This window comes from Triticum dicoccoides, chromosome 7A, assembly GCF_002162155.2.
Source record: "Triticum dicoccoides isolate Atlit2015 ecotype Zavitan chromosome 7A, WEW_v2.0, whole genome shotgun sequence".
NCBI classification, from domain to species: Eukaryota; Viridiplantae; Streptophyta; class Magnoliopsida; order Poales; family Poaceae; genus Triticum; species Triticum dicoccoides.
In genome coordinates this window covers 499,662,491-499,690,217 of record NC_041392.1, presented here as the reverse complement: position 1 = coordinate 499,690,217, position 27,727 = coordinate 499,662,491, and the positions used below count along the sequence as shown (strand labels likewise).

At 46.1% G+C, this 27,727-nt stretch overlaps 1 protein-coding gene across 1 annotated transcript; it reads left to right on the top strand.

Moving 5' to 3' along the window:
• Positions 1 to 5: 5 nt before the first annotated feature.
• LOC119333566 (1,4-alpha-glucan-branching enzyme 3, chloroplastic/amyloplastic-like) lies at positions 6 to 22,039 on the top strand (the record flags this gene model as incomplete). The annotated part of the gene is made up of 22 exons (XM_037606422.1): positions 6 to 325; positions 555 to 626; positions 716 to 780; positions 1,726 to 2,403; positions 3,100 to 3,272; positions 3,340 to 3,429; positions 4,214 to 4,289; positions 5,056 to 5,163; positions 7,270 to 7,360; positions 7,449 to 7,550; positions 8,795 to 8,897; positions 14,926 to 15,063; positions 15,168 to 15,230; positions 16,407 to 16,514; positions 17,577 to 17,654; positions 17,767 to 17,874; positions 18,859 to 18,939; positions 19,080 to 19,184; positions 20,149 to 20,234; positions 20,336 to 20,390; positions 20,461 to 20,596; positions 21,150 to 22,039. Coding segments are annotated over 21 exons (2,733 nt in total), but the record flags the coding sequence as incomplete, so codon positions are not given.
• Between the last annotated feature and the right edge of the window lie 5,688 nt (positions 22,040 to 27,727).

The following is a 27,727-nucleotide window of genomic DNA, read 5'->3' as shown; positions in this document are numbered from 1 at the left end:
CTTGCCCTCTGTTCCTCCTAGCCCCACAACCTCCTCCTCCGCTCGTCACCGCCCGCCACTGCCCCTCGCCTCTCTCTGGCCGCGCAAACCCCCGAATTAGCTACGGTGCCCCCCGCCTCCGCCGCCGTCAGAGCTGCCGCTGCTCCTCCTCCCCCTCTTCTTCTTCTTCATCCTCGTCCGGCCCTCGCGAGCGCTCTCCGAGGCCTCGGCAGCAGAAGCAGCGAACGGAGCAGCGGCCCGGCCGCGGCAGCGCCGTGGACCCCGTGGGCTTCCTCGTCAAGACTGGCGTCTCCGACCGCGCATTCGCCCAGTTCCTTCGCGACCGGTACGTTCGCCCACCGTCTGGTACTCTGGTATGGTTGGGGGAATGAGCACCCTAATCGTCTTCCTGCAAACCCCGTTATCGAACTTTGTTCTCTCATTATGGAACACCAGAGGCGGGAATTGATTGAGGTTTTTGACGGAAATGATACGCAAATAGTATGGTTTTGGCTCAGTGTTCGCTAGTAGGTAGGCAGCAATCGCTTGTTTGCTTATTGGATTGTTGTTGTCAGGCACAAGGCTTTGAAGGACCGCAGATGGGAGCTGTACTCTCGGTTTATTGATCTAAAAGAGGGGTCCTCTGGGTAAGTTTGCCACCATCTTCTAGATTTGTGTTTTGATTATGCTCGGGATCTTTGGGGGTGATGCTGGTCTGTTTGTGTTTTCCTGGTAGGTATGAGTTATTGGGAATGCACCGTCATCGGCAGCATCGTGTGGATTTCATGGACTGGGCACCAGGTATTGTTCATTTTTGGGTGTGACTAAGTTTGAATTAGTAGGTTCTGATATGTGGTAAATTAGGTCAAATATGATCATTTAAAATAGAATATAGATTCATAGTTTCGGGATATGGTAAGGGTAAACGGTACTCATAGCAAAGTTTGCCGCCCTTATGTTTCCAGCAGTTAGACTTAGACCTGCTCGATTAGCTTCAACACTCAAGGGCCCTCATTTATCCCATAGTATTTCGGGAATGTTACCCAGCGAACGTCAGCTGGGAGGGGGGTGGCAAGCGAACGCCATTTGATGGCAGTTTTAGTTGTCAGGCGAGATCAAACGACGGCAGTTTTTAAATGAAAATTGCCTTCTCGGGAAGAAACTGCCATGTCGCCTGAAGAAAATGCCACACCTCACCACTTCCTTGCAACTAAAACTGCCACGAAATCGTTCGCATGTGCCACCCTCCCTGGCGAACGTTCGCCAGTTAACGCGGTCCTATTATCTTGATTTTCTACAATTCTGCAAGAATACATATCCACCATTAAATCAATGGAATAACATTTTTTCTTGTTAATGAGCAGCTGGAAATATCCTTAAAATGCCACCTTTCTGGTTTTTATATTCTTATAGATAGCTTGAAGTGCTCATTAAAGTAATAATTTGTATAGTTTGTAATTATAGTTCTTGGCTGTTGTAACCCTGCTGTTTCAATAAGTCAGTTTTCTTTTGGTCCCTACATTTTTCTCTATGTACCTTATTTCATTTTCAGCTGAACATGTTATGTCAGCCACTTTGAAGTTTGAACTTGTCATTTTACTTGATTATTGAGATGCTACTTTGTGATTGCTGACTACTATATATTTGGGTATTATTACTACAGCCTCTTTGATATAAGTTTCTGTGCTTAAGCATTAGATTGAACATTTGTTACATTCAATTATTGAAAGGAGGATTGTCATGTAGGTGCTCGGTATTGTTCTCTGATTGGTGACTTTAATCAGTGGTCGGCAACTGAAAACTGTGCACGAGAAGGCCATTTGGGACATGATGATTTCGGGTATTGGTTTGTGATACTTGAAGATAAGCTCAGAGAAGGGCAAGAACCAGATGAATACTTTTTCCAGGAGTACAATTATGTGGATGATTATGATAAAGGTGACAATGGTGTTGATGCTAAAGATTTAATCCGTAGAATGAATGAAGAGTATTGGGAACCTGGAGAAGTTACGTCACGCAAGTCTCGGTGGGAGACAGTTGCAAAGCTATACGAGCAGATGTTTGGCCCAAATGGTCCGCAGACAGAAGAAGAGCTAGGTGAAATACCTGATGCTGAAACCAGATATAAAAACTGGAAAGCCACACAAAAGGATGAGTCATCCAGTTCATCGCCTTCCTACGATATCATTGATACTGGGCAGGAGTTTGACATTTTCAATGTTGTAACTGATCGAGCATCGTTTGAAAAGTTTCAAGCAAAGGCAACTCCTCTTGCTTACTGGGTTGAAATGAGGAAAGGAAGAAAAGCCTGGATAGAGAAATATGTTCCAGCGATTTCTCATAAAGACAAGTACAGGATTTATTTTAATACTCCTGATGGTGCTTTAGAACGCGTGCCTGCTTGGGCAACTTATGTTCTTCCAGGTTCATTCCTACTTATCTCTGTGATGATGATGCCTCCATTATTACCGCTTCTCATCATATTGGAAGTTATTAATCTATTGCAAAAATTATTTACAGTAACAGTGCACATGAAGCTAGGTTCTGGATTGGTTGCTAGGTCATAACCTTTTGCTTCATGGTTGGTCCTGAGAGGAAAAAAGACGATGCAGTACAAGGGTGCTAGCCAGAAAGAAATAGTCTGTTTTAGTATCTTTGAGAGTGAAAGTAGATTATTATGATTTAAGGTTCTATTTTCCCTCCTGTTTTCTTCTTCCCTTTCGCACTGGTGTTGGAGGAGGTGGGATAGGAGTTCAGTGAAAACTTGGACATCTGTCCAAGGACTGGTAGCGGTTGAGAGTCCTAGTGAACATAGAACATTAAGCTCATTATTGCTTATTTTCATGGGACTCCCAGGGATAATTATGCCACACTGACATTATAATGGAGCCGACATCTTCCCTATCTCTTTGCATAGGTTTCTGGTTGAGTTGTAATGTTCATGAATTCACTTCAAATAGCTGTTGTACTTTGTGTGTGCATTACTGCTATTTCCGCAATGACAATTTTGGATTATCTTGTTAACATGGTCTTACTTATCTAACATGCTGCTTTGCTTCTTTTATGCATAATTTATTGATGCTGATGAAATCTCTTCATTTTTCTTTTTCTTTTTTGTAGACGCAGAGGGGATGCAATCCTATGCAGTACATTGGGAGCCTCCTCCAGAAGAAATTTACAAATGGAGATTTGGACGACCGAAAGTCAAAGGTTCACTTAGGATATATGAATGTCATGTTGGAATAAGTGGATCTGAGCAAAAGATATCATCGTTTCAAGAGTTCACATCCAACGTATTTCCCACTCCTTGTTTTGTCTGTTGTAGTGGTAACTTCACTTCTCTAACTTCATCTCCATTAGGTACTACCTCACATAAAAAATGCTGGATATAATGCTGTTCAAATAATTGGAGTCGTGGAGCACAAGGATTACTCCTCCGTTGGCTATAAGGTGACACTATGATGATATAGTTAGTATCGATCAATAAGAATTTTGTTTTTGTGAGTTAAACTGCTCATTATTAATGTTAGATTGCCATGCAGAATAAAAATGACAGTGATTTGTAGTTTTAACATTTGAAGCCTTTCTGATTCATCCAGAATTGACCATGATAGTGTCGTTTTAGAATTGTGAAGAAGTACTTGACGAACCTCCAATTTTGAACTTACAATATGTTTAGACAGCCCATTGTCAACCGCCATGAATCTCAGTATTGGTTGATCATCGTCGAAACTCACAACCTCCAAAGTGAACCTTTTCTCCTTGCTTGCTTAATCTTTATGGCTGCATGCATCTATGATGCAGAGGCCGGGGATAATAAAAGCTTCCATTTCTAAAAAAAACTTATATTGCCCCACATTGTTTCAAGTCACAAGTGTGCACATATGGAATGTTTTATATTAGACTTAAGCTGAGATACCAGATGGTTTCATTGTAATTTTTAGCAGTTTAAAGAAGCTACTATAAAAACTAGAAGATTGCCTAATGTTCAAGTATGCAGCTGGCTTTCCTTTGAGTTTGAGGAGATATGAAGTAATGAATATTTTGTCGATGCTGGAGTAATTGATATTGTTAAACTAATTGCAAATGGCATTGTTTTCTTCATTTGTAGAGTTATTACCAGATGTTTTAATTTTAATGATTGCTCCATTTGTTATAGATGATAGCAGTGGTCACTGCATTGTGTTAATTTTCTCTCTCTGTCTGTGTGTGATCAAGTGCATTGTAACTGCAGGTCACAAATTATTTTGCAGTCAGTAGCAGATTTGGCACCCCAGACGACTTCAAGAAACTAGTGGACGAGGCACACGGTCTGCTTCTCAAGATCATTATTATTCTCTTACTCCTGTAACCATCAAAATCTATTCTAATAGCACATGTGAAACACACAGACACATAAGAAGCCGGGTTTAATATACCTAGACATTTATAGAGTGTTCATTTGTTCAATTATGAGGTATAAAACGATAAAACAGGTAGGTGCAGGTTGATCACATAATTATAGAGGAGGCCAAAAAGTGAAAACACAATGTGCACATTAGCTCAACATGCAGTACCACTTGTGTTATTTGTGACAGGCACACTTTATTCCTATAAAACATGGCAGCATTTATTCTGACAACAACACTAAGTGTAGGAGAGGAGTATACACAGAACAGAGTACTCCTCTTATAACACATTCTCTTTTCTTTTTATTTGTCTCTGTAGATCATATTCTGGCCCAGATGGCGAATATGGGATACATTTAAGTCGAAGTCTTGTAATATTGCCTCTTAGTAGAACGTTTTTGTTGTCCATTCGCCATTCTCCATTTTCCTTGCTTTTAATATAAGATGTCATTTACGTCTGGTAGTTGAGAAGTGTTTTTACAATAGAAGTTTTTTTATACTGCTGGTCGGCCATCTTCCTAGTGTTTTTCCTCCATTATGTTTCCTTGTGCATGTAAGTTTGGAACTTAAGTGACATCTCTAGCAAGTTCTGAGATTGCATGCATTGTTTTACCATTCAATGTTAAGAATGAGTGAAACACTGATTAACATATCATCTTTTCTTTGTGCTCATCCCTTCTTTGCTCAGGTCTTGGGTTGCTGGTTCTTATTGATATTGTCCACTCCTATGCATCAGCGGACGAAATGGTTGGGTTATCCCTTTTTGATGGGTCTAACGATTGTTACTTCCACAGCGGTAATACAACTTTTTTTTACTTCTTAAAGTTTTGTTGGTGTTCATGTGGAATCATGCTAATAATAAATTTGGAAGACGTTAATAACAACATCTTTTTTTTAACCGAAAAAGGCTTTCGCCCCGCTTTATATATAAAGCAAAGATCACCAACAACCCAGTACAACACACGCCACCACAACACACGCACACACCCAAGGCAGAATACATAGGCGCTGAGCGCAGCAACACCACCCCTAGCACTACAAGAGCCATCGGGGCCTCAACCGTGAACATGCCACCGCGTAGAGAAGAAGCTACATACGACGCACCGTGGGCTCCAAGGCGGTGCCTACAGGAAGGTTACGACACCGAAGCGCCGCCACTGCCCAACCCAAGGATCAGAGTTTTCCCCGGAGCAACACGACGGGCAGCGAGAGTCGCGGCGACGCCTTCAAGAAGGGAACGAGCTTCGCCGTCTCTGGTCAATCCGAAGATAGAACAGGTTTTCACCCCGACCAATATTCACCGCCACCGAACGCCACACCTTGGCTACCACGCCGCCCACACGGCAATGGCCACCAGGCAACACCAAGTCACGGGCTTTGCCCAGGAGCACCGCGACACCACCACCAGGGCCGCCGCCCCAGCATCCAAGACCTTGACGCCACCTCACCCGCCACCCACCGCTACCCAACCAAAGATATGGGCAGAAAAGGACCCGCCTTTTGCACCCCTGAGCCGCTCCCAACGCCGAAACCCAATAGGCCGGCCAAAATTGGCCGCCATCGACCCGTCCAAGACACTGGCGCGAGACGAGCACTGTCCTGCTGCCGGGCGCGAGACGAGCATGGTCCTGCTGCCGGGCGCGAGACGAGGCCGGTCCTGCTGCCGGGCGCGAGACGAGCTCGGTCCTGCTGCCGGGCACGAGACGAGCTCGGTCCTGCTGCCGGGCGCGAGACAAGCTCGGTCCCGTTGCTGAGCGTGAAACGAGCGATGGCCCATAGTTGGTGAAGGGCCGAACCTTCGACGAAGGTAGCACCTGGACGACGAGGAGAGGGATCGAAGGTTGACACACGCCGCCTACGGGCCAGCCGACGCCGGAACATGCCCGCCGCTGCCGCAGTCGACCTGCGAAGCCACCATGGAGCCATCCATGGCCAGAGCCGCAACCACACCAGGCCGCTGCCCAACCCGCGCCGCCCGACGAGCTCCAAGCGTTGGAGCCGCCGGGCACGCACCCGCGCGACCAGCCGATGTTGCAGGCCGTCACGGGCCACCACCACGCCGTGCCTGCACCAGATCCGCGGCACAGGCCCTCCACCATCCACCAACGGACAGGCGCCGGGAGAGAGTAGCTCCAGACCCACCACCGGCAGCGCCACCTACACCACGCAGAGGCCACTGGCCTGGGGAGACTAGCAGCCCCAACCAGCACCACGCTAGCCAGGGCACACCACTGCACCTCGCCAGACACCAGCCCGGCCGAGAGGGCCGTCTCCGGCCAAGTAGGATGGGATCAGCAACTCCATCGCCACCGGGGCCTCCACCACGCGCAGCCGCCCTGCCACCCACGCGGCCCAGGACAACCAACACCGCCGCATCCGCCGATGGCGCTAGTCCACCAGATCCGAGCAGAAAAGCCCCGATCCGCCGCCAAAACGGCCAGCCGCCGCTCCTCCACCGCGAGGAAGACAGAGAGGAGGGGGCCGCCGCCCCAGCATCCAGCGCCACCGCGCCGCAGAAGAGGTTGGAGGGCCAGATCCGCGCCGGCGCGCAGCTCCGTGACGCACGGCGCGCCATCCAGGGCTGGCCTCCACGCGTGACGAGAGAGAAAAGGCCCGCCACACAAAGCCCGGCGGGGACGCCCGACGGCGGCGAGGGGGGAGGGAGCAGGAGGGGGTGGTGGCGGCGGTGGCGGGGTTAGGTCACCTGAGCCGCCCCCCTGGAGAGCGACGCGGGTGGGTCTAAAGCCCTCGGGATGCTTGCATTCGATGCTTCATCTTTTTTTTTTCAGTGGTGCACTTTGAATATTTTACATACTCTATTTCATTTCTTTGTCCGAGGTACTTGTGTGCTTCTTTGGCTCTTTGCTACTTCAACATGTTTGTTGTAATGTATCCTTGTCAGGGAAAAGAGGGCATCACAAATACTGGGGCACTAGAATGTTCAAATATGATGATGTTGATGTTCTGCACTTCTTGCTGTCTAATTTAAGTTGGTAAAATAGTGAAAGCTCTGTTCATACTCTATTCTTTGTTCTTCGGTTTCCTATCTACCTAGGTACTTATGGATCTCTTACTTGTTAGGTGGGTTACCGAATACAAGATCGATGGATTCCAGTTTCACTCACTCTCTTCTATGTTATATACCCACAATGGTTTTTCTACATTTACTGGTGCCATAGAAGAGTAAGCGTTAACTACTGTTTACAGTCAACATTATTTGGCCGTCTTGTATTATATTTTACTGAATTGTTCTCAATTGGACGGAAATGGGACACACTCATGTATCCATCAAATATAGATCTGACATTGGGAGGATCTACACTCCGTACTAGCATGTTTTGGGGACAGTACCACTGCCAACTAACATTGCATTTTCTGTTCTCACTCTGCTACTATTTCTCTATTCTACTCGTTTGCTTGTATCAACATCTGTAATTGTATTTGTGTGGTAAGACAATGTTGCGAGAACATTGTTCTCTAGCCTACAATGACATGTGGTCGTTCTGACCCTGGTCGTACATAGCATCAAAGTTAAGTAGAACACTATAAAACAAGGTTCTAGATATTTAATTTATTCTGAGTCATGGATATCTACGAGGATCTAGCTATATGCTCTTCAAAGAAGAAGAATGGGGCTGTAATTCGAGGATCCAAACCTCACGATAAGGGGTGTACAGTCACACCTCCCACCAACCTAGGCTCAGTTCCTCAGAACCGAGATTATGGTGATCTTATCATATCTTGATCCTGTCAACATGAGGACAACCTTGTCAAGCCGTGGATCCTGATGCTGACAACTATTGGATAACATATAACTGTATCCAGAATTATGTCTAGGTTAAATATAATCTGATTTAGGTTAACTCTCAGCATGCCGAACCTGTAAACCTGAATTGGAGAACATTGATGATACCTTCTTTTTGGTGTGGTTCCCCCGTTCCCATCTATATTTCCTACTTCGCTGGACTTATCTGCTTGCTTGAAACCAAGTATAGCCACATAGCAAGATCACAAAACAGGAAAGTGCCCCGTTGTGTGTGGGAGAAGCTGGAGCATATTTATAGGCAGTTACTGTTTGCTAAGGATCAGCTGCATCCATTTGTCATTGACAAATCCCCATCCAGGAGCTGCTGGTACTACGGCTAAACATTCTAAACAAATCAAGCCACATATCAATGTTCTACTGACTTACAACATAGATGGAAGTCAAAGGGAAGGCCTTCTATTGGTCCTTGAATGCATATCCTAGTGATCAATTTGATGTCATCCTGTGTGCAGTGAGGAACTGCAAGTGCTATCCAATGTTCCAATTTTCATGCTCTTTTGAACGTCTCCTCCATGTTTTCATTCAATACTCATTGCTGTTTATGTAATATACTTGTCACCTTTCCCCAGTCTCTTTATGCTCATTCCAATGTTGATTATAGGTATTGCAATCAATACGTTGACAAGGATGCGCTGATATACCTAATTCTAGCAAATGAGATGTTACATGAACTCCATCCAGATATTATAACAATAGCAGAGGATGTAAGTTGCTGCTGTACTAGCTGTTCCTTTCATGTAATTTTTTGTTCATGTGAAATAGTTAGTGGTTTTAGGCATGCAATTTGGTATGGACACATACCACATCTGTTGCAAAATGTAAGGTGATAGGAGCTGGGATCCTACCAGGCCTAGCTCTTAGGTTGTAGGGGTGGAAGGGAGGGTGGCGAGGAGTTGGGCGCGAGCGGCGGCGCGATGGCGCCGTGGTCGCGCGGCTGGGGAGGAGGAGATGGCGCAGGAGGCGGCTAGGGTTAGGGTTCTGGCTCCTGAAGGGAGCCGGGCAATAGTTATGCCTTATTGCTTAATTCCAAAACGTGGCCTTACAACTATTTATATAATCCTCGAGGTGCTAATAAAAATAAAGATAAGTTGGGGTAAGCCCCTAACTAGACGCGTCATTGGGCCTCCCCCGGCTATAAGTGACGCCGGTCATAACATCTCTCCCCGCCTGCGCAAACAGCTCGTCCTCGAGCTGAAGTCTGGAAAATGTTGGCGGAACTCCTCGAGCTGCTCCCAAGTGGCGTCCTTCTCCGGAAGGCCTTGCCATTGGATCAACAAACGCCACACGCGGCGCTGCTCGGCCTTCAACACCTTCGCTGGGCCCGGAAGAAGACGTCCATCGGAGGTTGGAGGAAGCGCCGGCGCGGCCGCCGGCGGATCACCGCGGAAAGGCTTCAGCAAGCCCACATGGAAGACGTCGTGGATGCGAGTGCCGGGCGGAAGCTGAAGGCGGTATGCGACCTTGCCGATGCGTTCCAACACGGAAAACGGTCCCGCGTAGTGAGGGCCCAGCTTGCGCTTAGCGCGCGGATCCAGTGACTACATGGAGCGGTGAAGGAGCCGCAACCACACCCAGTCGCCCACTGCAAACTCCGCCTTGCGGTGGTGGCCGTCGTAGTACTTCTTGGACAGCTGTTGGGCTTGGAGAAGACGCTGGCGCACCTCGGCAAGGATCTCATCCCTGCTGCGGAGAAGGTCGCCAGCCGCCTCCGTGCAGGCCGTCCCGGGGTCAACCGGCAGGATGGGTGGTGGAGGACGGCCGTAGACCACCTCAAAAGGTGTGACGCACAGGGCGGAGTGGTAGGAGGTGTTGTAGTAGTACTCCGCTCAAGCGAGCCAGTCCACCCAAGCCCGGGGACGATCACCTATAACACAACACAAGTACATAGCAATCACCTTGTTGACCACCTCAGATTGGTCGTCCGTCGGGGGGTGGAATGCCGTACTCAGCGCAGTTTCACGCCCGCCATCCGGAAGAGATCGCGCCAGACATGACCAGTGAACACCGGGTCACGGTCGCTGACGATCGAAGAGGGGAACCCGTGGAGGCGGACGATGCCGTCGAAGAAGGCACGCGCCACGGAGGCGGCGGTGTAGGGATGGCCGAGCGCAATAAAGTGCGCATACTTGGGGAAGCGGTCAACCACCGTAAGGATGACAGACTTGCCGCCCACCTTGGGAGGCCCTCGATGAAGTCCATGGAGATGTCGGCCTAGACCTGAGAGGGCACCTCAAGGGGTTGTAGCAGCCCCGCCGGCTGCAGTGTCTCTTGTCTTGTTGCGCTGGCACGTCATGCAAGACCGCACCCAGTCTGGCACCAGCGCCCGGCCGCCGGGGATGTAGAAATCTGCTCGGAGACGGTGAAGGGTCTTGTGCACGCTCTTGTGGCCGGCCGAGTGGGCCAGCAGTAGGGCCTGGTGACGGAGGTCGCCATGATCCGGCACGAAGAGCCGGCGCCCATGCAGGAGCAGGCCATCAGCCATGCGCCACGGCTCCTCCAGGTCGCCGGCCTCGAGGCGCTGCCGAAGGAGTTGCGCATCCGTAGCGCTCGCGGTGGCCCGGCGGATGTCGTCGATGAGAGCGAAGGTGGGCCCCGAGCGGATGCAGAGGGCCGCCCCTGCTGGGTCGACGGTGTCAGTGTCGTGGTCGGTGTCGCGGCGGGACAGTGCGTCGGCCACGGTGTTGAGGCGGCCCGGACAGTACTCGACGGTGAAGTCGAAGCCAAAGAGCTTGTTGATCCACTGATGCTGCGACACGGTGGAGAGGCGCTGGTCCAACAAGAACTTGAGGCTATAGTGATCCGTGCGAATACGGAACGGTCGCCCCCAAAGATATGGCCGCCAGTGACGCACAACCTGCACCAAGCCGATAAGCTCCCTCTCTAGGCCGCGAGCTTGTGATGGGGCGCGGCGAAGGGCCTGCTGAAGAACGCAAGCGGCCCATCACCCTGATGGAGGACGACGCGAAACCCCACGCCCGAGGCATCGCAGTTCACCATGAACAGCTTGTCGAAGTCAGGCATCTGGAGGACCGGCCCCATCGTGAGAGCCTGCTTGAGGGTCTGGAATGCCTCGGTCGCCTCCGTATCCCAGGAGAAGGCGTCGCGGCGCAGCAGGCACGTAAGTGGGGGCCGTGATGAGGCCGAACTCCCAGATGAATTTCCGGTAGTATCCAGTGAGGCCCAAGAAGCCGCGGAGGGCCCGTGGCGACTGCGGCGTTGGCCAAGCCGCGACCGCTGCGACCTTGTCGGCATCCATAGCGACGCCCTCCGCCGAGATGACGTGGCCGAGATAGGCGACTGATGTCGTGCCGAATGAGCACTTCGAGCGCTTGAGGTGCAGATGGTGCGCTCGAAGCTCGTTGAAGACGATGGCCACGTGCTGCAGGTGCTCCGCCCACGATGAGCTGTAGATAAGAATGTCATCAAAGAAAACAAGCACAAACCGGCGCAAGTAGGGGCGGAGCACGTCGTTCATCAACGCCTGGAATGTCGTCGGGGCATTGGAGAGGCCAAAGGGCATCACCAAGAACTCGAAGTGGCCATGATGAGTGCGGAAGGTCGTCTTCGTGACATCGTCCGGGTGCATCCGCACCTGGTGATACCCCGAACGGAGGTCGAGCTTGGTGAAGAAGCGTGCCCCGTGTAGCTCGTCCAGGAGTTCATCCACGACGGGGATAGGAAATTTTTCCTTGGATGTCTTGCGTTGAGAGCACGATAGTTGATGCAGAAACGCCACGAACCGTCGGCCTTGCGCACGAAGAGCACCGGCGCGGAAAACGGTGACGTCGAGATCCGGATGATGCCCTGGGCGAGCATGACCGCACACTGCCGCTCCAGCTCGTCCTTCTGTAGCTGGGGGTAGCGGTACGGCTGCACAACGACGGGAGCGGTGTCCGGCAGCAGGTGGATACGGTGCTCGTAGGGCCGGACAGGTGGCAGGCCCTGCGGCTCGTCGAAGAGGTCATTGTGCTACTGCAACAGGCTAGCCAAGAGGGGATGCTCTGCGTCGACGGCGGCCGCCGTCAACTGGGGCTGAGGAGCCGCTGCCCTCCCACTGAACGCAGCGACTCAGGCGCCAGAAAATCATCGTCATGGCGTCGAAGTCCCAGAGGATGGGACCTAGAGTCCGCAAGAAGTCGACGCCGAGGATGAAGTCGAAGCAGCCCAAGTCGATGTCGATGCAGGTGACGGTGAAGTGCTCGGCGCCGATGATGATGGGGACATGCCTAGCAATACCCTGGCAGTGGAGACGGTCACCGTTTGCCACGGTAACGCGTAACTGCTCTCCGCCGGTCGGCTGCCTGGCGCATGGTGGCCCCTGGCAGGAAGTTGTGGGTGGAGCCCGTGTCCAGGAGTGCGAGGAACCGCTTGCTGTTGATCCTTACCGGCAGCAGCATAGTCTTCTCCGTCCGGATGCCCGCGAGTGCATGGAGGGAGACGACGAGGGCGTTTGCCTGAGCCGGCCCCGGGGGAATCTCATCGGCCAATGGAGGGGCCGGGTTGCCCAGCCCGGCGGCGGTGGCGTCCTCCTCAATGTAGTCCGCGGCCTCCAAGTAGAACAGGTGCGGGCAAACGTGGCCCGGGACGTAGGGCTCGTCACAGTTGTAGCACAGCCCCTGACGGCGGCGCTCGAGCTGCTCGGCCGGGGTGAGCCGACGGAAGGGGCGCTGCGGGGGCCTGGGCCGGACGCCCCGGCTCTGGTGGTGTCGGTGGCGGCCAGGCGGGCTGTCGGGCGCCCTGGGACGGTGACGCCTGCTGCATGGATACCGCGCGACGCTCGAAGGCGCGGGCATAGTACATGGCCGTCTGGAGGTCCTGTGGTCCCCACATCTCCACGTCCACGCGGATATGATCCGACAGACCGCCAACGAAGAGCTTGGCTCGCTGGCGAGCCGTCACGCCAGGGCCTGGAAGCAGTCGGCGAAGTCCTGCACTGCAGAGGTGAAGGGTAGGCGCCCAAGCTCCGCCAGCCGGCTCCCGCGTATCGGCGGCCTGAAGTGTAAGAGGCAAAGCTCGCGGAAACGCTCCCATGGGGGCATGCTGCCCTCGTCCTGCTCGAGGGCGTAATACCACGTCTGTGCGGCGCCTCGGAGGTGATAGGAGGCGATCCAGGTGCGGTCGGACGCGAGCATGCATTGCCCCCTGAAAAACTGGTCGCACTGATTGAGCCAGTTCAGGGGGTCCATGATGTCGTCGTAGGTGGCGAACTCAAGCTTGGTGAAGCGCGGCAGCGTCTGACCGTGGACGACGGAGGGGTACACCTCATCGGCGCGGAGCAGCGAGGACGACGGCGCCGAGTAGGTGGGCATCAGAGGGCCACCCTGGAACAGGGGCTCGTCGACACCGGCGGAGCCCGAGGGCCCACCGAACTAGATGGCCGAGGGCGGCACCGGTGGGGGTAGCACGTGCGGCTGTCCGGAGGCCGTCATGTAGACCGGCTCGAGGGACCAGGTGAGCCAGGCTGGTAGCAGTGATGGCGATGGAGGGAACCGGACCTGGTGGATGGGCACCTCCTGAGCCGTCGTTGGGGCACCCTGGGTTGAGGTCGGCGGCGGCGGCAGCTGCAGCTGCTGGTGCGGCAGCGCCACGGTGGGGGCGACGGAGGGTTGTTGCTGCTGCATGGTGGAGGCGCCGATGTGTGCCGCGGGTGGCGGCTGCTGCGCGGTGGGGGTGAAGGGGTCACCGAGGGGGGTGGTTGCCATGGCGGCAGCTGCGGCGGCGACGGCGAAACCGCCTGGGTGAGGTCCCGGAGGGCAGCCGTCATCTCCTCCGGGGTGAAGACGACGGGGGTGGTGATCGGCGGCGTCCAGGCAGCGGAGTACATCGGGCCTGACAAGGACGGCGCCCCAGCCGCGGAGGTGGCCAGCGGCATGGTGGTGGTCAGCGGCGGAAGAGTGGTGGTGGGAAGAGGTGTAGACATGACCGATCCCGAGACAGCTGATACCAGATTGATAGGAGTTGGGATCCTACCAGGCCTAGCTCTTAGGTTGTAGGGGTGGAAGGGAGGGTGGCGAGGAGTTGGGCGCGAGCGGCGGTGCGACGGCGCCGTGGTCGCGCAGCTGAGGAGGAGCTGAGGAGGAGATGGCGCAGGAGGCGGCTAGGGTTAGGGTTCCAGCTCCCTTCGGGAGCCGGGCAATAGTTATGACTTATTGCTTAATTCCAAAATGTGGCCTTACAAGTGTTTATATAATCCTCGAGGTGCTAATAAAAATAAAGATAAGTTGGGCTAAGCCCCTAACTAGACGCGCCATTGGGCCTCCTCCGGCTATAAGTGACGCCGGTCATAACATAAGGCCTCACACATCCCATGAATTAAGTTTGATCAACAATCTGACTTATAAAGTGTGAGTTATGTGATACAAAAATGAAAAATCACATGATTGGGCTGGTATTGAAAAGCATTTTCTAATGATATGTCACTTTGTGTCACATGACCCACATTTTAAATCTTGAAATGCATGGGCCCCTTATATTTTGCAATGTAGGGAGTAGTTTACCCATGTTGAACGTGGTGCTAACCTGTTAGATATTAACTACTAAGTAGTAAGTGATTCTCATATCGAGTCTTGTCTAACAGAGCTGAACAGAATACAAGGCATATATAGTTTTGTTCAGTGTCTAGGGATAACTGTTCTCACCAACTATTCAGTGGATGATATTTGCAAATTCCAGCAACTGATATACGTTGAGACAACCAGTGCTTCTGTTTCATTTCTTAATTTTATTTTATAGGCAACATATTATCCTGGGTTGTGTGAACCAACCACCCAAGGCGGATTAGGATTTGACTACTGGGCCAATCTTTCTATTCCAGAAATGTGGTTGTGGCATCTTGAAAATGTTCCAGAGCGAGAGTGGAGCATGAACAAGGTTTGCATGCTATCTAGACTTTCGCATGGCATCATCTTATTGGCACCATGTAGACTAGAAGTATCATATTTCATGTCTAATAGCTATCTTGGATCATTTTGCAGATTATGAAAGTATTGATAAGCAGCAACCATCATATGCTATCTTACGTTGAAAATCACAACCAGGTTTGCGTATATCTTTTTCTGGGCGCCAATTGTATCATCATGCTTAGAAAGAAAAGAGCATATTATATTTCATACAGACCAAATCTTGTTTTTAAGATAAAAGTCACTTCCTCAGACACTTAGCCCATAAACAACTTCTAGTTTCTTTTGCTCTTTATATTGTGTTTCACCCTATTTCCGTCTCAGACTTGCTCAAATGCTCTCTTGTGCATCTTCACCAGAACCTAACATACATGATATCTGTAGGTGTTATGGCTTAGGATTTAGACCTTAGCTTGACCTTGATCTGCACAGCCGACCTTAGGAGGTCATGTCTATGATGAGGCTAATAATTTTTTCCATTATCTGAAAAAAATAGCCCAGTAACTCAGTCTACTCTTTCCTAACTTGCCTTGAACATTTAAATTCCTAACTTTATAGACAAATAATATGAATTTCTAATCCTGAGCAATTGGCTATGGATGATCGCCTATTGATCCTGTGGCCATGTGGAAGGTCTTCCAAGACATTTCTCCCTTCTTCAAAAGCGGCTCATCTCGAGCTGGAACAAGGGATAATGATGCTTGAGCTCCGCAACATCCTCCAAGTAGCTATGAGATCAGCCTGGCGAGCGAGCACCTACCATACATCTTCAGCGTGACTGCCACAAAACATGCCCAAGGGAGTAGGTGAATCAAGCCCATGGTGCATCAACAGAAGTGTTGATGTTGCATCTAGAAGCATCGTGTTGGACTTCTGGAGAGAACCCCAATGTGAACGATGGCTGGCTGAGACTTGCAGCTTGTATGCCACCTCACCCAAATGCGTTAGCATTTTGGAAGGGCCGTAAAAGCGTGGCGTCTACTTGTTTTGGTGGAGCTTATCAAAATGATAGCTACATCAAGAAGTACTTGGGACATGTTGGAGTTGTAGCTGTTTTTCTACCTTACCTGTACAACAAAAGGTAGCCTTGACAATGCCTGGCCCAATAGACCCTGATGTACCAATTGGTCTTTCCTGTTGGGAGTCCATGCCATTTAATGGAAATAAAGTAACGTGGGGTTTTGGAAATGATATGTAGTATTGTGAAACGCAAGCTGCAGTGTGTAGTTTCCTTTTTTATAAAAAATAAAATTATAATTTTTATTCTTCTTGATTGACTTTGTGATAGAATTGTTACATCTGATATTTTGACAGTCGATATCAGGGCGGAAGTCTTTTGCCGAGATAATTCTTAATACAGGAATGTACTCTAGTGGGTCAGTGGATGATGATTTGATTTTCAAGGCTTCCTCATTGCTCAAGGTATGAGTTTGTTCCTAGCTTGTGACTGTATATCCATTTACCCATCCATGATTGCATCACCCCTTTAATTAGATTTATTAGCTACCGATACAGTGAATTTCCATGGATCATGCTTGTCATTTCCTTCAATTTATTTGTTTTCAACAATGCTTACATTCATAAATTAAGGGTAACCAGTGACAGATGACGGAAAATTAGGAAATGGGCCTACCTTGCTACTATTCTTTAGTAGATCATACTACTGTGAGTCTGCACAGACAGCGCAAAACTTGTAGTTTGGTTCGTGCACTACTTTCAACATTTATCAGGCGAATCTGCCTGGTCTTAATGTCACTGCTGTCCGAGATAGCTGATTGTCTTACACTCAAATTTATACATTTAGGATTTAACTATGACATTAACATTGACGTGATCTCTAAACCCATCCAGAATGTCGTCAATGAGTGCAATTTTTTTTGTGATATATATGATGAATCAGTGTGAATCAGATGATAGAAAACATATACTGGCTCAGGAGAACAGGAACGGCCAGGACCCTGTAGAGTGTGGATATAGCCATATGGGGTGCCCAAACACCCCAACTTTAAGCACATTTCCACAGATTCAACCTGTTCGACCTGCTTCTTTTTACTGGTCGACAACTTGGTCACCTGTACCACTGGGAGTTCAGTTGCCAGTCAGGGAGATGCCTAGAATGGGCGACTTGATAAACATAGAACCAGCAAGCCTTAATATGATCTTCTCCTAAGGAAGCTCTTTATTTTCTGGAGTAGTGGTTTACGGTAAGCAGCTCGGCTGGATATCCAACCATGTTCACTGGTACATGGGCGTAAGCTGCTGGGGGTTGTCCTATATTGATCAACAGGAAGGGCCCTCTGCTATATTATCATCTTTATGTCAAAGACTTAAAACTAGTATCTGTGAAAGCTAAGTGACTTTAGTAAGTGGTGAACTGAGGAGTCTTTATATTCATGGTATTTCTAGTAACAACCTTTACTCGCGAATAGTTGAAGTACTAACAATTACTTCCTGCCACTTTCAATCTTTTTCAACGTGTTTCAGATAATCAAGTTGATTACTTTTACAACGAGTGGAGGTGCATATCTCAATTTCATGGGTAATGAATTTGCTCATCCAAAGGTCAGCTACTTACATGGTTTCTAGAATTTAACAGTCTTTATTTCTTCCCAGAATTTTGGGTCCGTACTCAATTTGTACAAGAGCGTTTAAGTTCTTTGTTGAATGATTGCAGAGGATTGAGTTTCCCATGTCAAGCAATGGCTATTCCTTCCACCTAGCTTGTCGGCAGTGGGAACTATTGGACAAGGGTGTTCACAAGCATATTTTCAATTTTGACAAAGTATGTAACTATTTTCTTGGAAGGGATTTAAAATTACTTGTCAGTTTACTTGTCACTGCAAACTAAAACTCTTTTGCCAGATCATGGAGCGTTGATTGTCTCTGCTATACAGCGCATATGTTTTGCATGTTTCTTTTTTGGCGAAATGATGTCTGTAAGTTCAGCTTAGACTTAGTCACAGAAGTTATCCCTGTGCTGTGTTGGGTTGAAAACAATGGTCTTCCATTCTTTCGCTCAATACTACTATATGGGTTGACTACGGTGAACCTGGGGATCCACTGGAGGGCATTTATATGGGTTGACCCATGTACAGGTGGCCCTGTTGCCCATATGTGGTTAACCATATTTAAAGTAAGTTAAAAGTGTATGGTAGCATATAAGGGCATATTGCTTGAGGTTTATAATGTAGTTACTCTATGTTAACTCTTCATGTGAAGCAAGCATGAAACACAAAAGAGATGCTAGTTTGTTTACCAGTCAAGCATGGGGGCTGGGCTTTGGAGATTTTCAAAGTTGCGGTATTATAGTTCTTATAGAGTGGTCACGTAGCTTGAATTTGTTCTTATTCGTGTTAATAATCCTAATTAATTATGACATTCTGGATGTTCCGTACCAGTCTTATTCATTGACCAAAAAGAAAAACAATTGTGTATTTGTAATATTGGCTCTTCTATTGAGGGTAATTTTCTGTTGCCAATCTTAAATATTTCGTCTGTATATGTGTAGCTAAAGTTAAGTTGAGGGATATATGTCAGACATTGCATAGGTTAGAAATGTGAAGCGTCACATTTTTACTACACTGTGCTAGTCACAATATATTCAACCCAAAAGTGTTATTGTTTAGAATACTGCATCTGCCAGGAACTTTTGATGTTGCGTCAAAAGTTATTTTTTTTCTCAACTATTATAGGCTTCCAGATCATTCAAGTGTTGATTTTATACCTCCAGGAGATTAATCCTACTAACTCAGCAATTTTACCCCAGGATATAATGAGCTTGGATGAAAATGAAAGGGTAACTTCGAGAGGTTCACTCAATGTTCATCACTGTGACGATACAAACATGGTATGGAAGTTTTTCAGTTATTAATAGCTCAAACCTATTTTATAAATTAACAGAAAACATACAGTTGTTTTTATTCTGAAACCAATTATGCTTTATGAGGGACTTATACTGTTGCTAATCATATTTACTCACTTTGGTAGGTGATATCTTTCACAAGGGGGCCTTTCCTTTTTGTATTTAATTTCAATCCAGAAGTCCCCTATCAACTGTATCGTGTTGGTGTGGATGAAGCTGGGGAATACCAAGTAAGTTATTTATACTAAGCATTATTTCTGTTAGCTATGCACAAAATTATCATCATTTAATTTGAATATTTAACAAATTCTCAACATAAATTATTCAACTTAATACATTATATCATAAAATTCTACACCACCTGAAATTATAATATTCTCATAGATTTTTGACTTATAAATATGTTTGGTCAGTTAAATCTCTCCATCATGTCCATCTTAATTGAAAATAACTCATTTTTTCTAAACATAGTCTTATAGCACAAAGTGAGGGAAACTGGGAGAACATTTTATCATGTACTCCCTCCGTCCCAAAATGTAAGACGTAGTGTCAAAAAACGTCTTACATTATGGGACGGAGGGAGTAGCATGCTACGAGCTATTACATCTACAAAGCGGTAGTGCTGACAACATATTATGTCACAGCCCTAGATAAGTTCATACTTCTATTTTGGGTAAGAAAGTGTTGCTTTTGTGGTCATAAAAAGTATAGCATGGATATATTGGAGCTACGACTATATTATTATTATGGTGAGAATAATAATTTTAAATGCCTCACAAATAAATTAAACAATTTAATGCTCAGAATGAACTCCATTTGCTTTGCAGATGAAATGCATAGAATCTCAGTTTGAGGCAAATACTTGCTAACATCAGATTTAGTTCTGTTACTATCTCATACTCCCTCTTTGCCAAATTATAGTGCGTATACTTCAGATTTATAAAAATGTATCGACATTTTTTCTATAAACTTCGTCAAAGTTCACAAAGTTTGAATAGAAAAATATACTATATGCACTATAATTTGGAAAGGAGTATGTCTGTATAGATGTTACCATATCTCTCATCTTTTGTCTAGAATAACACCATTTATTCAGTTCAGGAAGCAATTCATTCCGAAACAATGAACTCATATGCTTCAAGAACTAGTATTATTATGTTATTATGTATTCACTTTTTTTTTACATTTAACCAGCTTATCTTAAACACGGATGAAACTAAATATGGTGGCCGTGGGGAACTCAAGAGTAGTCAGTATATGAAAAAGACTAGTGACAGAAGGTATTATTGGCAGCAACTGGATAATCTATGCTTTTGTTTGCTGTTCTTTCTGGTTGTATTAGTATTGTGCATCTAACCTAAGCAGGGTAACTTTCTTCTAGAGCTGATGGCTGTCGCAACTCCTTGGAATTGGCATTAGCATCTAGAAGTGCTCAGGTATGTAGATTACAAGGACTACTAGCCTGTATGACAGATACGCATATCTTAAAAAAAAACATATTTTCAGGTATACAAGTTGGTCCGAATCTTGAGAATATAGGCTGTCGACACTAATTACTGTGACATACCAAATAATCAATGTCCTCCGAAGATGGACTATCATTGCCAATGTTCAAGTTGGAAACATGGGTGTCGAAAATGAGGTATGTGCAGTGCGTTGCTACAAATTTTAACATTATAGTTTTTTTTTAATAAGAAATATTTTCACTAGCTAAGTACTCCGTGCGTAGCTACAAATTTTAACATTATAGTTATGCCTAAATAAGAAATATTTTCACTTAGACTAACATTTATCTGTCCATACCATGTTATATAGCTCGATACTGTGAATAGTTGCAGCACCTATGTTTTTGTACTGAATATTGCTAGTTAGTCGAGCGGATCATATTTGGCTTTCAATATAAGCCGGGCTCAGGCCTACTTTCTAATGAAATAATGTCGATGGTCTAGCAGAAATAAATAACACATACGACGTGCACACAGAGAGTCTGGTGCAGACCCTTAATTGTTTGCAATTATGGAAATCACTTCTGTTTAACATATGCAGACTTCAATTAAATGCATGGCTGACCTTTGTTTCACCTTTAAGTACAAAATAGAAAATATGTGTGCACAACTTATTTTTGTACACACATGTCAATATAGTGCGTAATTTGGTATTACACATTTAACAGCTTTAATTTATCACCTTCACAGATTGGAGTCGGCATACAAGTCAAGCTCCCCCAGCGCGGCAAGCTCAGTGAAAAGCTTTGACTGTGCTATAAATTCTGGCCATGAGCAAGTTCTCAAAAATAAAACATGCCATTTCAGCTACAGTACACCTGGTGCTTGCCCGGATCTTGAAAGGACCCCGCTACCCCCTGATGGCATTTTATGTGTACTGGGTGAGACAAGGGGGTGGCATTTTATGTGTACAGTTTGTTTGAATTCCGGGGAGATTTTGGCAGAAAACTGCCACCGTCAGATCTAGATCTGATGGCTCTGGGGGTGTTCGCCAGGATTGATCTGACGGCTCTGGGGGTGTTTGCCAGGATTTTGGTCTCTTGGATAAGATTTCCCTCATGAAATCACCTCATTCCAGATATAATGGTTAACTCCCCATAGGTACGGTTGACGATGTACGGTTCAGTTCGAGCATAGTGGAGCAATGTGTTGGATTTGTTACGACGGTGGTTTAATTTTAACTATAAGCTTCACAGTCGGTCGATCGATCGGAAACGAATGGAGCAGATGATCTGCAGCAACTATTGTTGACGTTAGTATTGGGAAAGCTAATAATTCACTTAGCTAGTCTCATCTTTGTGCAAAGAGAACTTGAACATCAAGAATAGGTTCGATGTTTGCAGGAGAGACGAATAAGGTAGCGCTACATGTTTCTCTTAGAGCTTACCAGCAGTTTAGTAAAAGCAATGTTTGTTCATTCATGACTAAGTTTCCGGTGCTCATATTTTTGGTTGGAAGACTCAATGCAGCAAAGTCATTTTGTGTGGTTGCATCACTTACGGTACATCTGAGACCACTTATTTATTCTGAGATTGTAAGAACGTATGACCCACCCAGATGTATAGCACACATTTTTTTTTGTATCTTTCTTTTTTAGTCAAATTAGTGTCAGCTTGATGGGCCTAAAGTACACCTTTTGTCATAGAAGATACACATGCAGGTATCTCCTCTCAGTCTATCCGTAGAACAAATTCATAGACTTCTTTCATCTTAGACAATTTAAATCAATCATATCTTTTAAACTATACACTCATTTATGAAACTTTTTATATATTTGGACTCCTCGTGTCAAGAACTTTAAAACTAGACCAGTTTTGGATACATTTCAAATATATTTAAATTTTGACATTTCACATTTCATGTGAAACAACCTATTTCCAGAGAAAAATCCAAGACAAACCTATTTCTTTCGTTGAGATATGTGAAAATAACATTTTTCACATAAACCTATTTAACCTAAATATGAAACTGAAATGTCAACTTGCGAAACCGATTATTTGGAAATGTGTATCATTTTATTTCAAAAGAGTAAAATATGTTATTTCAAAAATGTGCAATTGAAATAGATGTGATGTTTGTGAAATGAGCCAGTGAAAAGTGAAATGCACCTTCTAAAAGTGAAAAAAATGTGAAACTAAAATCTCAACTTGTGACATTGAAATTTTAAAATGTGTAACGGTTTACTTCATAACAGTGAAATAGATGTGATTTTGTTAAAACACAAAGTGAAATGTAGGTTCTGCAAGTGAAAAATTATATAAATTGAGATTTTAACTTATGAAACTGATTATTTTGAGATGTGCAACAGTTTATTTCAAAAGAGTGAAACATGTTATTTCAAACATGTGCAATTGAAATATATGTGTTTTTTGTGAAACAAGCCAGTGGAAAGTGAAATGTATGTTTGAAAGTGGAAAACAATATGAAAGTGGAATGCCAACTTGTGAAACCGATTATTACGAAATGTGAAACGGTTTATTTTAAAATAGTAAAATATGTTCTTTCAAAAATGTTCAATTGAAAGAGAAATGAATTTTCTGAAACACGCCTGAAAAATGAAATGTCAGTTCTGAAAATGAAAAACAACATGAAACTGAAATGTCAATTTGTGAAACTGCTTGAAATCATTTTATTCACAAGATTTCAAGCGGGTGAAACATGTCTCATGAATTTTAAACTCATTTAAAATGTATTGAAAAATCAGTCTTGTTTTAAAGGTCTTTGCTACATGAGTTCAAATATATAAAAAGTTTTATTTAAGTTAGCAAACATAAAATAAATGGGTGCATTTGTTTGGGAGAGAGAAGAGAGGGAATGGCAGCGGATGCATGCAACCATCTAACTGAAAAGCAGGGAATTCATTGTACAATCTGACATGCACAGAAGTATTGCAGTGTATTTCATCTATACCAATATAAAAAGATCTAAAGCGGCAGATCCAATTAATCTTAGCCATTAAATCATGTCAATCCAACGATTTAGACTGCTTCAATGTCGAGCGCTCAATATGTGTAACGTGCAGTTAATTTCATGCCAAATATATTGCTAATCACATAATAACACGCAAATAATATCCTAATTAATATCCACATGCATTTAGTATACTTCTAAATTAACATGCATTGCACGTACACATTGACTAGTCTGAAAAATGATGCACGACTTATACATTATTCCCACGCACGAATCGTGAGCACTCAATGAACGGCCCGAGATCTGCCGCTACCAGCCGGTAACGCGCAAATTTCCATTTTGCTCTCAATGCGCGTTATTACAGCGGCATGTCCTGACTGACATTCTTTTTGCTAGGAAAAAGAAACAATTCTCATCTCATTGCTAAAGTGGATCACCCTCCTCTGCTGCTCCCGTGGGCGACAGGGGAGGCCACCCGCCGCCGCCGGCCCCTAGCCCACCTCTTCCTCCTCTCTTCTTGCCGCCGCCTAGGCGCGCCGGCGGGCGAAGCCTGCCTGGCGTTGGTGGCAGCGGGGTGCTTTCTCCCTCTCGCATGGCGGGATCGAATCAACGCGGGTCAATCTGTCTGAGCCAGGGTGCGGCAACAGTGCTGGTGATCGCAGCAGCACGTGGATGGCTGCACGAGGGTGGCAGCAGCGCGACGCGTCAGGCGTTGGCGGCGGCGGAGAGCTGGCCCAGATCTGCTGCCAGATGGCACCTGGCGGCTTGGGCTGCAGACGGCACGGACCACCGGCTGGTACTATCCTCGAGGCGGTGTGGCCGGTGGCGATGGTGGTCGGGGTTGTGCTCATGCTGTGGTGACGGCACAGTGGCGGTCCTCAGAGTTCCCGCGGTTGTGTGCGTCTTGTCGGCGAGGCAACACGTGGTTCCAGTCAGCTACAAGATCGGGATGGCGCGTCCGCTGGTGAAAATCGCGTGGACTCCGGTTTTGACGGACGATGGCGGCATCTTTGAGACGTCGTTTCCTTTGTTGAGGCATCGTTGTTGCAGGTACCTATTCCATTCATCACAATATGTTTTCAAATTCAAATATTATCATTCTACCCCGTCTCAATGCCATCTGCCTAGTTTATACATCATTCTTCTGAATACCTCATGCATTGTTGTTTAGTATGTACTCCATCCATCTACCATACCATGTTTTTTTATATTGAAGTGTTGTTCTACTGTTCTGTTGCAATGCGATCTTAGTTTGTCCATCAGACATGTGAATATGCGGCCTTGCTGTTTTTCTGTACCTATTTCAACTAAAGTTTATTTAATTGGAAGCTACGGTTATTTAGTTACAAAATAAACCATTTCGGCATGCCATTTATGCAAATTAATTCAATCATCACGTTTAGCCATTTTAAACATGGATGAAAGTTGGATATTGTGAAACTATACAAAATTCTAAGCATTTTGCATATATAGTTTGTTTAATTTGAATGCATGTATATTTAGTTATTAACAATACAAAACAGGGGCATTTTCTGTAATTATGCATGCACTGGAAAATGATAGATCAACAGAGCAGAGAAGAAAACATGCTTGGGTCAGAAGCAACACAGTGCAACGGCCCAGCAGCGAATGAGGCCCAAGTATGCGTGGTGTGTGCATATGCAATAACAGAAAACAACAACAAAAGAAAGAAGAGGAGAAAAAGGAACTTGGTGGTCCCACCAAAGATAGAGATGCATATTGAAGACGTGACACGGATGCTTGCTCTCTCTGGCTATAGCTTGACGTGTTTGGTGCTTCGGTTTGGTGGTTTCTTAAAGCGGCACACTTCATAGTCTAGGTAGGCTCATGTTAGGTTTTGTTCCTCTTGTTTTCATGCTCGGCTTCGAGTTGGTGGCATTCTCGCCACCCACTCGGTTGTCGTTTTTTTCTTCCTTTTGTCTTGTTTGTTTGGGGATTTCCCCACCATCATCTTGTATTGGTTCGGCCGTTCAGACTTCATATATAAAGTTGATACAGGTAGTCTAGGACGGCATTGTATGAGAGCTACTCCATCACTTTTTATTGTTCTGCTGTGTACTCTGTTTGATGTTTGCTTTATATATAAAGCGACCACTTTTTATCGTTCTGTCATGTACTTTGTTTGGTGTTTACTTTATATATAAAGCGAAGCAAAAGCATGTTTTGAGGAACCGTTTTTGGATTTTCCCATCACCTTGTATCGGTTCGGCCGTTCAGGCTTTATATCTATCCCTAATAATAAAGCACGGATTGACTCCGTGGGTTCACCGTCACAATACGCTTTCTTCCTGTGAATTTACGTTTTCAATTTAAATTTAAAACATATATGCGAGGTGGTACTAATTCTGCTAAAAAAACGACTCAATCGCTACTTTGCGCTACGTCGTAGAGTACCTCCAACTTCGCACGCTAGCCATATATTGGGCTGATATATGCTGATGGGTCTCCTCCCAGGCTTCATTGGATTACGATCCAAAAATCAGCAGCGTGGGGATGTACTCTGGTCTCCACGCCCCGAACCAGCTCACTCAGATCCTTTGTCTTTCTCAAAAAAAACCCAGGTTATTTGTCTAAAAAAACTAACCCTGGTAATGATTGCAACCCTCGGGGTAGCTTCTTTTTTTCATGCAGCGCATGCACGTCCTTCTTTAAGTACTGCAAGCATTTGGTTTGGAGCTGCAAACGTAAATCTTTTCATTTCTCGGCATTTTTCCTGCTATAACTTTTTCTTGAAAATATACTTGCTTGATCTACGTGCAACTTCGCTCAAGTTTCGCTGCTTCAAACGGCAAACACTACACTGCAAGCGGCACGCGTCGCTGTAAGGTCGAGTGCCCACTGCGTCTAGCTAGAAACACGTCAATGTAACATCAGTCTCCGCTGTTCTTTTTTCTATTGGCAATTCGGACCAAAGTGCTGCGAAATTATTACATGGATGTTGGAAGGACGGTCGTTTGTCCTACCAGTTGGATGAAAAACACTGCAAAGGCGACCACGTGGAAGTTGCAAGGATGACTGACGATGCTATAGGTCGAACGCATGTCATTGCAAGGTCGTTTCATGATTATACATTTCTTCTAGATATGGACATGGACCTTCTTGTAGCTACCAGCTGGCAGCGTGTGAACGCTATCGTGATGTTTTGATGGACATGCTATCTTTTATTTGATCTTCTTGCAATGTACGGCATATGCGTTATAATAATAATAATAATTATTATTAAAGTCATCAATTGCTTTCAAACTAATAAAATATTACCCACCAATGCAATCTATAAGTTGACAAAAAACATTTCACACTGGGAATCCCCTACCTGGGCCATCCCACGCAGTAGTGATCTTCTATACTGCGCTCTGCACGCAGCGAGAAGACACAGCGCTCCAATTAGGGCCGGCCCATGTGCGGGCGGTCAGTTTTTAAATTTCGTTTTTTTTATTTTTTTTCCATTATCGTTTTTTCTCCTTTAAATAATTTGGTACTTAAAAAAACCTCCAAAATTTTTAAAAAGAACTTTTAAGTAAATTTTTGAATAAAGCATAAAATGATTGTGTCGCATATTCAAAACATGTTTGCAATTTTTAAAACAAATGTTTGGGAAATAAAAAAATATTCATTATTTTTAAAAATTTGTTTATTACGAATTATTAATGAAATTGAACAAAATGGTCGCCAAAATGTTATCGGTGATGCAGCAAAATGTTGTCATGCTCATTGAAGTTTATGATTTTTGTCTCCCGTTGCAACGCACGAGCCCTTTTACTAGTATAATATAAAGCTGGGCAAATGCCTGTTTCGTGTAAGGTGTTTCTCGAAGAAGAAAAAGTTAAAAAGTATCCTGGACACACACGGTTCTCTTAGCTACCGCCGCATCTTCTCTTGTCCAAGATCCAAGACGCACAAAACAATGTTAGAACCCCCCGCAAAAAAAGAAAACAATGTTCGAACCAGTGGGCGTGTGAGATCTCATACATCATCGACGGCGTTGATTCGTGGCGAATTCGGAGGCCCCAACGGGGCGAGCACGTCACCGCTTGACCCTTTCCCCTCGAGGCGCTGCCGTTCCGCCGTGGTCACGCCTCCGAGCCATCACAAGGACCCAAACCCGAGACACAGCCAGCATTAAACAAAAAGGCAAAAAGGCAGTCCAGTCCAGTCCAGAGGCCGTTTTTGTCCGCACGGCAAGCCAGAGCCACCCCCGCTCGCCTCAAGCCGTCGTCATCGATCACAATTCACACCCAGCTTCCAACCATCCGACTCCCTCACTCCGTCCGCGCAATTAAGAGATCCCCCCTCCCCCCGCCCCCTCTCGCGCGCGCTCCCGTGCTCCATCGCCC